The sequence below is a fragment of the Cynocephalus volans genome, chromosome 3, assembly GCF_027409185.1.
Source record: "Cynocephalus volans isolate mCynVol1 chromosome 3, mCynVol1.pri, whole genome shotgun sequence".
NCBI classification, from domain to species: domain Eukaryota; kingdom Metazoa; phylum Chordata; class Mammalia; order Dermoptera; family Cynocephalidae; genus Cynocephalus; species Cynocephalus volans.
This window is the reverse complement of record NC_084462.1, coordinates 179,839,019-179,854,405: the sequence shown is the minus strand read 5'-3', so window position 1 is coordinate 179,854,405 and position 15,387 is coordinate 179,839,019. Positions and strand designations below refer to the sequence as shown.

The 15,387-nt window shown below is 59.5% G+C and overlaps 1 protein-coding gene across 4 annotated transcripts; it reads left to right on the top strand.

Annotated features, from left to right (window-relative positions):
- The first annotated feature begins 1,659 nt into the window (after nt 1–1,659).
- Nucleotides 1,660–14,076, top strand: BEGAIN (brain enriched guanylate kinase associated). Of its 4 annotated transcripts, XM_063089670.1 has the most exons (6): nt 1,660–1,757; nt 5,157–5,318; nt 6,651–6,717; nt 7,964–8,071; nt 11,450–11,533; nt 12,730–14,076. In XM_063089670.1, the coding sequence occupies exons 3-6, from the start codon at nt 6,667–6,669 to the stop codon at nt 14,074–14,076; spliced, it is 1,590 nt and encodes a 529-aa protein (XP_062945740.1). In that variant the 5' UTR covers nt 1,660–1,757; nt 5,157–5,318; nt 6,651–6,666. The 4 variants fall into 4 exon arrangements, with proteins under 4 accessions (XP_062945740.1, XP_062945741.1, XP_062945744.1 ...); XM_063089671.1 differs by lacking the exon at nt 1,660–1,757 and having other exon boundaries at nt 5,161–5,318; nt 12,748–14,076; XM_063089674.1 differs by lacking the exons at nt 1,660–1,757; nt 11,450–11,533 and having other exon boundaries at nt 5,161–5,318; nt 12,748–14,076.
- The last annotated feature ends 1,311 nt before the right edge of the window (nt 14,077–15,387 follow it).

The window sequence follows — 15,387 nt, the reverse complement described above, 5'->3', positions numbered from 1 at the left end:
AGCTGGGGACACAGAGAAGGCGGCAGGTGGGAACAGTGGAGGGAACAGCATGGATGACAGCTGGAGGCTGGAAGTGAGGGTGGCCTCCTTCAGCGAAATTGGAAAGGAACGGAGAGCAGTTGTCCCTTTGAGGAGGGAGAGAATAGGAAGGGGGCCTGGCTGGCTTGAGAGCAAAATGTCCTGTCATTCTGCCAGGGGCCAGGGGCATGGCCAGGCCTGGCCGTACCCTTCTTTCTGCCCTTGTTCCACCCCGGAGCAGTACAGAGGGCAGCCACAGGGTTCCACAGATGGCTGAGCCTTCTGCATCTGTGGGATTGGGGCAGTGATGGCGCCCTCCAGAGCTGTGATGGGGGGAGGAGCCCTAGCATGTGCCCAGCCCAGGGTCGCTGCCTGGTGCCTCTGAGCATCCCATTCCCCAGCCCCACCCCCAGGGACCTACTGCTGGTCCTGTAGCCCCTCACATCTGTGTGGCTGCTCCCACCCCACTCCCTGAACCGGCCACACCCTGGGGGAGGCAAACAGACATCTGCTAACAACCCCGTCCCCCCACCTGCTCCCCTGGGTCCAAGTCCTGAGCAGAAGTCCGTTCTGGATAAAGGATTCATGCTCGTGACTCCTGTAGGACTCCAGGTCCCCAGGGGCCCATCTCATCCTGAGAGTCATGCAGGGCCCAGGCAGCACCTGTGTCCTTGAGGGTGGCCTGGGAACACCAAGGCCAGGTCTCAGGGCCGATCAGCCTCAGTGACCCAGGCCCACTCTCTATCCACCCATCTGCTCAGTGGCCACCAGGCCCTTCTTCCAGTGGGAGCAGGAAGGTGGCCCCACACGCCCAGCTAGGGGGTGACACTGAGACTGTTATCCCCGGGGCCCACATAGCTCCACCGCAGCAGCTCCCGCTGGGGCAATCACTGGCCCTGCTGACAGCCAGCCGGGAAAGCCGAGTGGTAGGCAGATAATCCCTGTTCTGCGTCTGGCAGAGCCCGTCTACCCTCTTCTCAAAACACTCTGGCAGGCCTCTCAGCAGGGGCGGCCCTCCTGTGCCGACACCTCTTCTCTCGCAGGGGTGGCAGCTAGTTCTCATCTCATCCTCACCCAAGACTTGCTTTGTGATCTTGGGACCATTGCTTAACCTCTCTAGGCCCCAGGTGTCTCATCTCTGGGACGGGGGTGCTCCCCATCCTGCAGACTGGGATGAGAATTTCCACCCAGGTGTTACCTGGCTCAGAACGAGAGCGGTTGTCAGTGGTGCTTAACAAGTGCCCTGTGAGTGACCAGAGCCAGAGCCTGGGTAAGGTCACAGCCATGCCTCCCACTCCCTGCCTCCAAGCAAGCCCTGCTGGGGTAGGGACAGGACACCAAAAAGAGGCACCAGGCAAGTGGCCAGTGATCCTCCACGGTGGGACTCAGTGCCACCGATAAGCTCGGTCCCACCCTTCAGTGACCAGCGAGGCTGGCAGATGCACAAGCTTAGCCCCTCCTCTGGTTCCTGTACCCCCTCTGTCCCCCCCGCTTGCAGATGGCAAGGAGTTTTCCTGGCAGGGTTGGGGACGGATTCCCCACCTCTCTTGCTGTCTGCCGAGGGCTATGGCCGAGTGCCTGATGGTGAGCCCAGTGTGGTCCCCTCACTCCCCACCTGTTCTGAGCAGCTCTGTCCTCTTCGCCCACAGGCTGCGCAGCCCCTGGGTGCCCTCGTGCCTCGGGCAGCCCCGAGTCCTGCAGGGCCAGCTGGCCAGGTCCTCGCCCTCGATCTGGGACAGGTAACATACCTGTTGTCTCCCCCGGCTCCTTGCTGTCTATGCATCTGTCCCCAGACATCCGTCCAGTGTCTGCATCCAACTTCCTGAGATAGATGGGGTGGCCCAGAGAGGGGAAGGGTCTGCCGGACCGACAGCACATTGTCCCCACACCCCTCGCCTCACCAGTCCCAGGCAAGGGCTGCATCCTTGGGCCTGGGCCTCCTGTGAGTGGCCAGAAAGGGCTCCTGGTGGAGGGCAGGGGGAGCTCCAGGGGCTCCACTATGTGCTGGGTGACCACGCTTATCACTATCCTGTGCAGGGACTTCCTGAGGGCAACGGGGGAGCTGAGAAGCCCACACACACACATTGTCGGGTTAGGGTCAGGTCCTGATTTAATTCACCAGGAGACAGATTGAAGCAACATGGCCTCACAAGCCGCTAGACCCAGAAAGGTGGCCCCAGCCTCCACACAGTGCCACCTCTGACCCTGTTCTTTGTGTCGGGCAGTTCTAATACCCAGCATAGGACACAGACCAGTGACTCCTATGTGGGTGCGCCATCCCATTCTACAGACATGGCAACTGAGGCTGCGGCCAGGCAGGGCTTGGGTTAGTGATCCAGGAGGAGAGGGCACTGGACAGGGATGGTGGCACCACTGAGGTGACCACAGATCCCAGTGCCTAACCCAGGACCCTCCCTGGACCTGGCAGAGGGGACGTGTTCAGGTCTTCTGAGAGGCTGAACCCTCAGGACTTGGTGACCAGCTGGGAGGAGTGAGGGGCAAGGAGGGTCCCAGGGGAGGGGAGCACAGAGGGCAGAGTGCATGAGGGTGTGGTCCCTGTGGTCTGGGCTGGGTGCGTCGTGTGAGATGCCCGAGGGCCATCAGCTGGAGAGGCAAGTGGGTGGCTGGACCTGGGGGGTGTAGAGCCCAAGAGAGAGGCCCCACCTGGAGCTGGAGGACACTCGACCTGACAGGTGCAGGAAGAGGGTGCGGTGCAAACCAGAGCCCGAGGAACAGCCTGGGCAAGGTCTAGGTATGACAGCTGGAGAGGCAGAAGTGGGGAAGACATGGTGGGGACACCCGGGGTGGGCAGGCCTGGGTTTCAGCTGGGACTGAGGGGCCAGGGAGGCATGTCTGGGGCTGAGGCATAGGGGGCGTCTGCAGCAAGTGGGCTTGGAGGCAGCAGGGGAGGAGGATTCAGTCGGTGGGACAGAGGCCCAAGTTCTGGCCTGGAGGCAGCTTAGGGGTGGGTGGGTGGGTGAGGAGCTAAGGGAGGGCGGGAGCTGTATTTCAGGGCTGGTAGACCGGGCAGTCGCCCAGTGTGTCTGGAAGTCCATTGGGAGGCAAGGGTGACCTGTGAGGCTGGCTGGGTTGTGAATGGGAAGTCTTGGCCCAATGCCCCTGGGCACCTCCCAGCCCTACTGCACCTCCCTGTTGATGAATCTGCTCCCTGTTCATTGTGTGTCTCCCCACTAGACCATAGGCTTCTGGGGCAGGGGCCACATTGGTCTTATGGGGCAGAGGTGGAGAGCAGAAGGAGAGGAAGGGGAGGGGATGACAGTGGATGTGTTGTACGGTGATACTGGCTGGGTCATGTCAGGAGTGGGGCAGTCCAGGTGATGGTGGGGTTCGAGCTGGGAGCAGGGGTGGGTGGCCAAGGTGGGGGGAGGGAAGTTTGCTGGCTCTGAGAGGTGAGGGTGGGTCTGTGGGATGCCTGTGGATACTGGGGCCGCCAGGATGCGGCAGGGCTGAGGGAGAGGACATGGTAAGCTGGGGGAGCAGGTCTCAAAAGAGCAAGGGCCAGAGGCTGGTCAGTAAGGGCCGGGGTGTGGCCTGGGGCCGACTGGGATCTGTAGCTGCAGGTGCTAGAGGTGGGGCGGCCATGGAAGGCTGCCTGGAGGAGGCGACGAAGAGCGCTCCCGGCAGGCGGACCTGCGTGGGCAGCGCGTGGCGCTTTGCCTCGGGCTTCCCTCTGTGCTTGTTACTACTCCACATCCTCTTTTGGGGACTGATTCTTGGGAAGACCTGCCCCGCCCTTCTCTGAAGTTCTCAAAAACATAAGCAACTCTTTATTTTTATTTATTTTTAAAAATACAGACCTGGGCAGGAATCCAAGAATGCTTAATCGCAGTTTGCTGGGTGCGTGCCCGTGGTAACACGTGTGGTTTACTCACAGGGCCCGAGACAGAAGATAGCTTTGCCCAGGGGATGGGGGACAGTTGTGGCCCCAGAGGGACTGGGAGGGAGCCACCTACCTGCCCTCTATGCCCTGTACTCGGGTTTAGGTCAGGGAGGTCCTGAGGGCACAGGCTTGTTCCTCAGGTCCCACAACACATCTGGGCAGAGTCTGGGTTCCCAGGCCCTGCCGTGCCTCAGGTTTCCAGCATGATACTGGGGACTCCACTCCTGCCCCCAACCCTGAAGCAGGCATCATCCAGCCCACATCTCTCTGTCTCACAGGAAACCCACCAGAAGTTAGCATCCAAAAGGGTATTGGTCCCACCCAGATGGTCCCCGGGGACTGTGAATGAACTGGCTCAGGCCCCCGTTCTGACTCAGCTAGCAGGTGTAGCCCCTGCCCTTGTGGAGTTCACAGCTCTTACCCTGGGGCGTGGCCACCCGCACCCACCCCTTCTGCCTTGTGCCCAACTCTAGTTCACATGGCAGCTCACACGGGTGTACTACGCCGTGTCTGTTTCCTGAGTGTGCGGGGCTCAGCATCCTGGGGTCCTACCCTCCAGGAGCCTCCATTCTAGGGGAAAAAATAGCACCTGAAGAGCCCTGCCTGGTCTTCTGGAAAGCTTCCTGGGGGAAGGGGCGCTTGAGCAGGCTGGGGCTTTGGTGAGTTTCCAGTGCTGCGTGCAACCTCCCTGGCTACTGTGGTGAACGGAGTCTGGTGTGGGGTACTGCCGCCAACCCTCTCCTTGGCTCAGAGAGGTGACAGTGTGCTCGGGCCACACAGCCAACTGGGGGAAGGGAGATCTGGTCTTAGGCATGGCATTGCCAATTCTGGGCCCCACCGTCCCCGCCCTAGCACCGTGGAGGAGCAAAAGTCAGGGCCCTGTTCAGCTGTGGCATCGAGGTCTGCTCCATGACGGTTGCCTGGGTGCCGATAGACACCATTTATACCAGGGTCCTTTAAACCACCTCGCATACACTCGCCAGTTTCTGGGGTCAACGTCTCTTCCAAGGTGACCCATGGGGATTTACTGTGGTGGGGGCTGTGAGACCCTGACCTCTGGGACGGTAAGTGCTGAGCGCGTGCTGCAGTGGGGAGGCTGCGTGTGTGTGCGCACTCGCGAGCGCTCGTGCGGCCCGGTGCACGCGGTGCGCACCCAGGAGTGCCCCGGCTGGCCCGCGCAGGCCTGTTTTCCTGCGCTCAGCGCTGCGGCCCGTCCCGCCGCCGCGTGTCGTTGCAGCGCGCTGCAGGAGCAGAAGGGCGAGCTGCGCAAGCGGCTGTCCTACACCACGCACAAGCTGGAGAAGCTCGAGACCGAGTTCGACTCCACACGCCACTACCTGGAGATCGAGCTGCGGCGCGCACAGGAGGAGCTGGAGAAGGTCACGGAGAAGCTGCGCAGGTGAGGGGCAGGGCCTGCGGGGCGGGGTCAGCAGGCCGCAGAGCTCTGCCCGCACCTGAGCGAGCGAGCTGAGCGGTGACCCCTTCCGCAGATGGGGAGTCCAAACGCTCGGTGAGGGTAAGCTCTTTCTCCAAAGTCACACTTTGTGCCAAGAGCAATCGAGCCAGGATTTGAATCTGGGTTTTGCTGCCAGTAGGGACAGGCTCTTCCCAGGGCACCTCTCCACACCTGGCCCTATGCCCCACTCTTTCATTCTCTCATATTTGTTGTGGCAGCTGCATGATACAGAAGCTACCATGTCCATCCCGTGACTTGTCCACCAGGGTCCCAGCCACTGCACCCTGGGTCCTGACGACTAGCCCCGGATATGAACCAGACTTTAGGGACTATTCCCTTAAGCAACCTGGAGGCCAGTGAAGTGCTGAGCAAGGTGTACCCAACTCCCTTAAAAACCAAATTTTTCTAAAAACATTTTTTTCTGCACATTTAAGATGGATTTTTTTTCTAAAATGTATTACACATTCTCCTATCTTAAACAGAACATGAAGAGAGAATACAAACTTTGCTGCTGGCTTGGTTTGTTTTAAATTTTCATGGAGTACCTTGGCTGGAGGGAGGATTTGCCAGCAGGGCTGCTTGTCCCTCCCTGAAAGGCCCCATATCCTACTGGACTGTTTGAATGTCACCACCTAGTCATGTGTAAGCTTAGGCATTGCAGTCAGACCTCAGTTAAGGTCCCGGCTCTGCCACTTACTGCTTTAAGCACGTCTTGACTCAGTTTCCCTATTGGCAACACAGAGGCAATAACACTGCACACCGGTCATCTAAAGGATAGGCACTGTCCCCAATCCCCCTCTCACCAGAAATGGAAACACAAAGCACCTGCTTCCCACCTAACACTTGGCTCCACCCCTTTTTCCAGGTAGTACCGTATCTTATTCACTGGTAGGTCCCCAGCACTCAACCCAGGGCCCGCCACGTAGTCAGCATTAAGTCTCTTCCCTGCTGATTTGCAATTGAGCAATAAACCCCACGTCTGGGCTTGTAAGGACTGTGTGTAAAACGTGAGCACACTGGCTGCGATGAGGACCTGACTCCCGGGGGACCTGGTGTCAGAGGTAGAACGATATAGCCCTTGACGCTGGCCTCGGAAAAGCCTCAACAGACATTCGCTTTAATCATTTGTTTTCTGCTGAGTGCATAGGAGCACACATTCCATCAGGGTAGGGCTGGTGGGAGTTCAGCCCTACCCTGCTCAGCGGGCTGTGTGGCCGTCAGGGCCCTGGGGGTGTCAAACCTAGCACACAGTGATTCCATTGCCTCCTCCTCCAGGATTCAGAGCAACTACATGGCACTGCAAAGGATCAACCAGGAGCTGGAGGACAAGCTGTATCGCATGGTGAGGGCCACCACTCGACACCCACTCCCCCACCCCAGCACTGCCTTCCCTGGGTCCGCAGCTCTAGGAGCACTGGGAAGAGATGGCCTGGCTGGCATCCTCTGGCCCATTCAGGAGCTGGGTCACCAGGCCTGCTTCCTGAAACCTCCGGAGCTGGGCCGGTCCTCTGCCTTTCTCCACTGAACGGGAAGGTGCTCTCAGGATAAGGATATGTCAGGTCCAGGGCTGCCGCCTGCTGCCTGAGCAGCACATGCGAGCAACCCAAACTGGGGGCGAGTAAGCCGGGCTGTGGGACAGAGGACGCGCACTGGCAACAGGGACCCAGTTCAGCCTGCCAGGCAGAGACCCAGGACTGGGAGGACAGAGAGGCCCAAGTTCAGGCCCTGGGTGACCCCGAGGCAGTTTCAAGCCCCAACTCCACCTCTCCTGGGGACCCCTCTTACTATGAGGAATAAACGTAACAGTACCCATGCCTGGCCCCAGTGGGGACAGAGGCCCTCTGTGGAGACCCTCACACCACCTGCAAATAACCTCGGTGGTGTTGCCATTTCTCTGTAATCAGGGAGCAAGCCCTCTGCTCGGAGGGGTAGAGATGGTGACTGTGGGCACCCTGGTCATCTCTGCCCTTAAAGAACATGCTCCGCAGCTCATGTCGAAGAGGCAGGGTACGGGTTTCTGGCACCTCCCTTTTGTTAGGACAAGGAGCTTCCCTCTCTTTCAAGTTTGGTGACAGACTTGACTTGCCCTTGAAAATTGGAAGTGGGTGTTCAACACCTGCCTATCTTCAAGGTGCTGTCAGGGAGGGGAGGTGAGCAGGCCTGGGGATGGGCCCGGCTCTGCTTGGGACCCTGGATGAGGGCCCTTCCCTTTCTGAGCCTTAGTTTCCCAAACTGTCAAGTGAGATGGGCTAGGCTCCATGCTGAGCACAAGCCTTTCTCACTCAGTCCTCACCCCAAACTCCTGAGGCAGGACGCTGTTATCCCCATGTTGCAGATGAGAAACTGAGGCTCGAGGAGGCAGTGACTTGCCCTGGGTGGTCTGGCTTGTCAGTGGTGAAGCAGGATTTGAACCTGAGTCAGTCTGCACTCTCAACCCCTGCACCCTGGCCCTCCAACACCTCAGCATTGACAGCTGCAGGGGGGGACACGGGAGGCCGCATCGCTCAAGTAGGCATGAGCACCAGGGCTTTGATGGCTCCCCAGTAGCTGACCGCTGACCACATCCTTCTGTTGTCCCCACAATCCAGGGCCAACACTATGAGGAAGAGAAGCGTGCACTGAGCCACGAGATTGTCGCCCTCAACAGCCACCTGCTGGAGGCCAAGGTGACCATCGACAAGCTGTCAGAGGACAACGTGAGTGCCGTGTGCATTAGGCCCACTGGGGGATGCCGGCAGGTGTCTGGTGAGGCCTTCCAGGAAGCACTAGGGTCAAGGCCCTTCTGACTCTGAGCGGCCACAGCCTCAAGGGGCTAGCACAGGGGACAGGTGGATGTACAGGGCAGTTAGGCTTCGAGGAGTGCCTGGTGCAGTCAGGGAAGGACAGGTGGGCTGCCTCACCAGACACACTGCCGAGGCATTGCAGACAGACCCTCTGCTGAAGGACTTGAGTTAGGAAATGTGGGGCCCTATTATCCCATTCAAGGTGAGGCTTCCTGACCCCAGGATGGGGTCATGGCCCCTCAAGACTCCTGTTTCAGCCAGCCCTAGTGTCACATCAGAGCTGTGTGGCCACCCATGGGGCCAGATTTCAGGGAGATGGGACCAGCCACCCTCCACAGACCCCTGCCAGCTGACCGTGCATCCTTGATTAGCATCTACTCCTTGCCAGACCCTACTGGGCTCTGAGATTAAGGTGTGAATCACACAGTCAAAAAAAAAAAAAAAAAAAATCCCACATGGACTTACATCTGAGTAGGGAAGACAGACGGTAAACGAGATGAACATACGAACCGCGTGGTGTGTCAGAAGTGCCAAAAGCCGCAGAGAAGCAAAGCAAGAACGTCCCAGGGAGTTCTCTGTTGCAGGGTCTGCAAATTTCAGTGGGATGCTTCTAGAAGACGCTGCTCGAGCCTAGACCTGAAGGAAGTGCAGGGAGAGCAGTCCTTCCGGGTGGAAAGAGCCACTGTGTTCATCTGTGCTTGATGAGCTTTGAGAACAGCAGAGGCCAGAGTGGGCCCTGGGTCTCAGGTCAGAAAGATACTACAGGGCCACATTGTATAGGCTCCTATCAGGAATCTGGGCTTTATTCAAAGTGGCATAGGGAGCCATGAAGTTCTTGAGCAGAGGGGTAAGGTGATTGCACTTACAGTTGTGCTGGACTCACGTGGCTGTTGTGCTGAGAACAACTGTGGGGACGAGGGCAGGGGGAGATCAAGGAGGAAGCAAGGGCCACAGTCCAAATGAAAGGTAACGGTGGCTCACACTGGGATGGTGGCAGTGGCGGTGGGGAGAAGCGCTTGGATTCTGGTTATGTTGTGGAGATTCTGCATATGGGGTGTGAGTGAGATGAGTCCAGCCAGCCACAAGGTTCAGAGCCTGAGCCCAGGAGCGGCCTGCTGTTTCCTGGGCCAGGACACCTGTGGAGGAGCAGGTGGGGTGTGGCAGGAGTTGGGCTCAGAAGCACATGAGACATTTGAGTGGCCATGTCTCATGGGCAGTTGGATATCAGGGTCTGGAGTTTAGAGCAGAGGCCACGCACGGGGTGTTTAAAGCCACAGATGGGTTGAGGTCACCGAGGGCGTGCGTGCATAGGGCAGGCCCAGGTCGGAGGCAGCTCTCACAAGTCGGGTGAACGAATAGGAACCAGCAAGGACGTCCTAGAGGGAGTGGCCAGCAAGGGGATGGGGGGGACACTCCACAAGTGTGGTGGCCCAGAAGCCACGGGTGGAAGGTGCTGCAGTCAGCAAGCTGGCCAGCTGGGTCACTGGCTGCTGAGAGACTAGGTAAGAGGAGGGCCGAGAAGTAGCATTGGGGTTTGGGGTCTTGGAGGTTGGTGGTTGAGTGGAGTGGGGCCCTCCTAACAGAGTGGTGACTTTGAGAGAGAAGGGGAGGGGAGGTTCCAGCACAGACAATTCTTCCAAGGAGTGTGGCCGTCATAGGAGGCGGAAAGGAGAACATGGACTCAGGACAGGACACTTTTCTTAGTGGAACAAGGCCAGGCCCTTTACGTAAGTTGCCACCAGTCCTGCTGGTCTCTCTGCAGGGATAGTGCACATGAGGAAACTGCGGCATAGCCAGCTTCAGCGATTTCCCAGGTCACCCAGGTGATCACTCACAGGCAGAGTCACAAATCAGACTCAGGACTGTCCGATTCCAGAAGCCCCACCCTTTCAGCGCCCCAGGCTCCAAGTAGCTGGAGCTCCGGCCTCCATCTGCTTTATGCCTGAGCTGTCCCCATGAGTGTTTCCTCCCCAGAGCCAGCATCTGTGGCCCCTTGGGAAAGGCTCCCAGCTGTCCTAAACCCGACAACCTTGGACATGGACAATACACGGTCTTTGATGGCCAGCCAGGGGTCTTGGTCAGTGTGGTGTCTTTTTCCAGGGGTCATGTGCATGACAGATACTATCCAAGGTCACCCACTTCTCCAAGTGGCATCCCCTACTGGCTGTGGCTGTTGGGGGGCCTCAGTGGCAGACGTGGACTGGCCCTCAGTCCTCTGGTGCCAGGAGCAGCCAGTCTAGGGCTTCACAGGGGGCCAGTTCTTAGCTCTTAGCCAACTGTGCTGTTCCTAGGAGTCAGGGAGGCATTGAGAGGAGCTTGGGGACCTAGGTCCCCTCCACCACGCAGGCCAGGTTGGGAGCACCCGCCTCAGGGCAGAAGGGGAGGTGAGGGAGGCTCCAGGACTGTGGCATGGGGTCAGGAAGGGGTGGCTGCACCAGGGACAGCCTTGCCTGAGCTGCAGGACACCTGGTCCTGGCGGAGCCAGGACTATGGCAGCGGCCCATGGTCAGGAGCACCCATTGGGCAATGCAGGTGGATCACAGGGTCTGTCGGGCAGACCTGGGGCTGGCTGTGACAGCCCCCACTGTGGGGATCCCTGTTGGAGGCAGTTATGAAAGGCCCAGCCACAGGCACATGCAACAGAGATTTTCAGAGATGAAACCAAATCCCCTCGATTCCTACTGTTTGCATCTGTTTTCAGCTCAGGTGGCTGAGCCAGTCCCTGCTTGGACCTAGGGTCACACACCTGCCCTGATCCCTGCCCAGCCCTGCAGCCACCCCAACTGCCAGACCACACTCTGAGAATGGGTGTGAGCAGTGAGTCTGAGACATGGGGGTGGCAGGGGCTGGAGGCTCATTCCTTGTCCCTCATTTGTGCCCATCACTCCCACCAAGTCATCTTTGGAGGGACTCCAGGAAGCTGAGGAACAGGGGGACCAGACCTGGTCTCCAAGCCGGGGAACCTCCAGGAGCTCAGGGCCCTTGGGGGGCCCTTCTCCTATCACTGCCCCCACCTTGCAGGAGGTTCCCATCTTGGCAGGCCCTAGATGCCCCATCTGGCAGGGCCCCGTCCACACACCAGCACCCCCAGATCAGAATGAGGCCCTCCATTTTGCAGGTGAGAGCATGAAACCCAGAGAGGGATGGCGCTAGGACTTGGTCCTTGTCCTGCCAACTGCACAGCTGGCTCTGCCCACCCCCGTTGCCCCTGCTGGCCACTCGGCGCTGGTCAGCGCAGCAGGGACCTTGGCCAGGGGTGAGCCACGCCCAACGCCTTCTCTTGTCTTTTAGGAGCTCTATAGGAAGGACTGCAATCTAGCTGCCCAGCTGCTGCAGTGCAGCCAGACCTACGGCAGGGTCCATAAGGTGTCCGAGGTAACGTGAGTCCCGCCCCACAGCCAGGCCCCTCCGTGCCCCCAGGACCACTCTGGGCTTCTTTTTTGCTGATCCCACCTGGCAGCCACTCCCCACCCTTTAGGAGGAAGATTCTGGGTGAGCCTGGCCCCTTCTGTCCCTCCTTGCTCCTACGGTGTCCTGGCCTTTCTGATGGTGGAAGGGCTGCCCCGACTCACCCACCTCACCCAACCCAGCAATCTCTGGCCCTCCCCAGAGCCCCCGGCCCACCTGGTCTGCCCATTCCCCTCAGTTTCCTGTGGGGGCTGTTCCTTGGCCTGCTCCAAGCCCCCCATCTGCTGAGTGCTGACTGGAGTGCCCTTGTGTGAACCTACAGAAACCCTGTGGTTTGGGCACAATTACTGATAATTCAGAGACAAAACCGGCTTCAGGAAAAGTGATTTGGCCAAGGCCACAGGGCAAGCCGACAGCAGAGCCAGGATTCAGAAGAGGCCTGTCTGGTGCCAGAGCCAGCCTGGGCAGCAGCCCACCCTGCCCATCTGAGGTAGCCTGTAGAGCTGGCCCAGGGACCCCCACCCAGCCAGGGCACCCCTCCCTGCCCCTCAACTCACATACTGTCTCCTACACCAGGCCTCTGTGTTCCCTTTCCCTGGGCCCGGGCCATACCTGAGACACTCACAAAATAGATCAAACAGTAGTGGGACATCCCCCCAGGGTGCCTGGCCCTGGCCCCTCAATCTTTGTTGCATCTGTTTCTGAGTCTGTCTTGTTCAGGAGCACCCAGGCAGCATGATTGGGGGCGGGGGTGCCCCCAACAGAACCTGTGGGCCTGGGAGAGCAGGTCAGTCCCTCGCTGGGCAAGAAATGGGGAGGGGGGCCTCCAGCCCCAAGTGGAGCCTGAGTCAGACTTGGGCTCTGGCTTCTTCCAACCAGCTCCAGCCTCTGGGCAATGCCAGGCCCAGCCAGGGTGGGGTGGGATGGGTAGAGGTGACAGGGATCCCCAGGAACTGACCACACCCACATCTCCAGGAGCTTAAATACAGTGTCCTGGGCCCTGGCTCCCACTGGTGAGATTTGAGAAGCCTGGGAGGTCCCTATTCGTCTGTCTGCCTGTCAGTCACAGCTGACCACAGTCCTTGGGTCAGGGCCAGGGCTGGGCCACCATGCTGACTGCAACCCTTGTCCCCGCCTTCCCCTCATCCTCACACCCGTTCCAGCTGCCCTCAGACTTCCAGGAGCGCGTGAGCCTGCACATGGAGAAGCACGGCTGCAGCCTGCCCTCCCCACTCTGCCACCCGGCCTATGCCGACAGCGTCCCCACCTGCGTCATCGCCAAGGTGCTGGAGAAGCCCGACCCCACCAGCCTGTCCTCCCGCCTGTCCGATGCCTCGGCCCGCGACCTGGCCTTCCGCGACGGGGTTGAGAAGCCAGGCCCAAGGCCCCCATACAAGGGAGACATCTACTGCAGTGACACAGCCCTCTACTGCCCGGACGAGCGGCGGCACGACCGGCGGCCCAGCGTGGACGCGCCGGTGACCGACGTGGGCTTCCTGCGCACCCAGAACTCCACCGACAGCGCGGCCGAGGAGGAGGAGGAGGCCGAGGCAGCGGCCTTCCCCGCGGGCTTCCGGCACGAGGCCTTCTCCGGCTACGCGGGCTCGCTGCCCACGTCCAGCTCCTACTCGAGCTTCAGCGCCACATCGGAGGAGAAGGAGCACGCTCAGGCCAGCACGCTCACCGCCTCACAGCAGGCCATCTACCTGAACAGCCGTGAGGAGCTCTTTGACCGCAAGCCGCCCGCCTCCACTGCCTACGAGGGCAGCCCTCGCTTTGCCAAGGCCACAGCTGCGGTGGTGGCCCCGCTCGAGGCCGAGGTGGGCCCAGGGTTCGGCCGGACTGTGTCGCCCTACCCGGCCGAGACTTTCCGCTTCCCAGCCTCCCCGGGCCCCCAGCAGGCCCTGATGCCCCCAAACCTGTGGAGCCTGCGGGCCAAGCCAGGGACCACCCGGCTCCCCAGGGAGGACATTCGGGGCCAGTGGCGGCCCCTGAGCGTGGAGGACATCGGCGCCTACTCCTACCCAGCCAGCACTGCAGGCCGCGCCTCACCCTGCAGCTTCTCCGAACGCTACTACGGTGGTGGCAGGGGCAGCCCAGGCAAGAAGGTCGAGGGCCATGCCAGCCCTCTCTATGCCAGCTACAAGGCCGACAGCTTCTCAGAGGGTGACGACCTCTCCCAGGGCCATCTGGCAGAGCCCTGCTTCCTGCGGGCAGGTGGTGACCTAAGCCTCAGCCCTGGCCGCTCGGCCGACCCACTGCCTGGCTACGCACCCAGCGAGGGGGACGGGGACCGGCTCGGGGTGCAGCTGTGTGGGGCCGGCAGCAGCCCCGAGGCCGAGCATGGCTCCAGGGACTCCTTGGGGCCCAGCTCCATGGAAGCCTCCCCGGAAATGCACCCTGCCACCCGCCTCAGCCCCCAGCAGGCCTTCCCGCGGACTGGTGGCTCGGGGCTGAGCCGCAAGGACAGCCTCACGAAAGCCCAGCTCTACGGAACCCTGCTCAACTGACCGCCTGCGCGCAGGCCACGGCCATGGGCTTGCCTCTCCCCCAGTCACCCATATTGCCCCAGCCCCTGCCAACAAGGAGTAACCTGTTCCTCCCAACACCCCCTCTTCCACCTAATCCAGTAGAGCCCTGGAGGAGGACCCCCCCCATTGCCGTCTTGTCCACCCCCAGCCCACCGCAATGGAACTTCCCCTTAGAACGTTTTTCACACACTAACACCCTTCCCCCACCTGAGATGAGCATCCCCCCTTTTATAAAGTGAAACTATTTTTATAGAGAAAAAGGATCTTTCTTAACGCACTTGGCCTCCAGCTCCCTGGACGGCAGCCTTGGCGTTTCAACACAAAGCTCCTTTATTTTTGGGGTGAGGGTGCATGGGGCCTGCCCCTTAGAAGGGAAAGACAGTGTCGTGGGGAGAACAAGCTCCACAAGCGGGAAGACACCTAGCAAGCTGATAACAAGGGAACCCCAAAGTTCTGTCCATGAAGAGGGGAATGGAATGAGATGAATTAGGGGATCTGAAACGTTTTAAATATCTACTTTTCACAGTGTGGCTAACACACTACCCTGAGCTCTTCCACGGTCCGACTCCCGAGTGGGGCCTGGATGACATCCCAGTATGGCCGGTGCTCATCCCTCCCCGCCCAGTGTCCTGATCCCCAACACCATCCTACTCTACCTCAGACATAATGAGGCCCTCTGACTCCTGGTCTGTAGCTTGCACTCCTGTTGTCCGCGATGCATGCGCGTCTAGTCCGTACTGTATTTTGCCTTCATTAATAAAAGACACCAGTGGAAAGAATTTGGGTTTGGGTTGTTTCTCCTCCCCACTGCCGTTTGGTCTCAGGAACATGTGGCCCTTGGTGTCCTTCCCTCCACTGTCCTCCCTGCGGCTGAGGTGGCCCCTGAACTGCACTGAACACCTCCCCTGTGGCATCTACGTTACCGTCTTGTGTTTACATTCGTCCACTTTTTTTAACCTGCAAATCATGGGCGCTGCTCTTTCAGTGTTCCTTTACATTTTCCCACATATTTGCTACTCCCTCGTTCTCACGGCTCAGATATTGCTTCTGTCTAAAGCAGATTCTCTAGAATTTCCTTCAGGGCGGGTCTCAGTTTTTATTTCTCTGAAAATGTCTTTATTATGCCCCACTCTTGAAAGGTGTTTTCTCAGGATGGCGTGCTGGGAGGTGATTGCTCTGCCTCAGCACACAGGAGATGCCGCCCCCATTCTGGCTTCCTTTCAGCATTGGGAACTCACCGTCAGTCTGGGAGCTACTCCTCTGATGGAACAACACAACAAAAATCTTTCT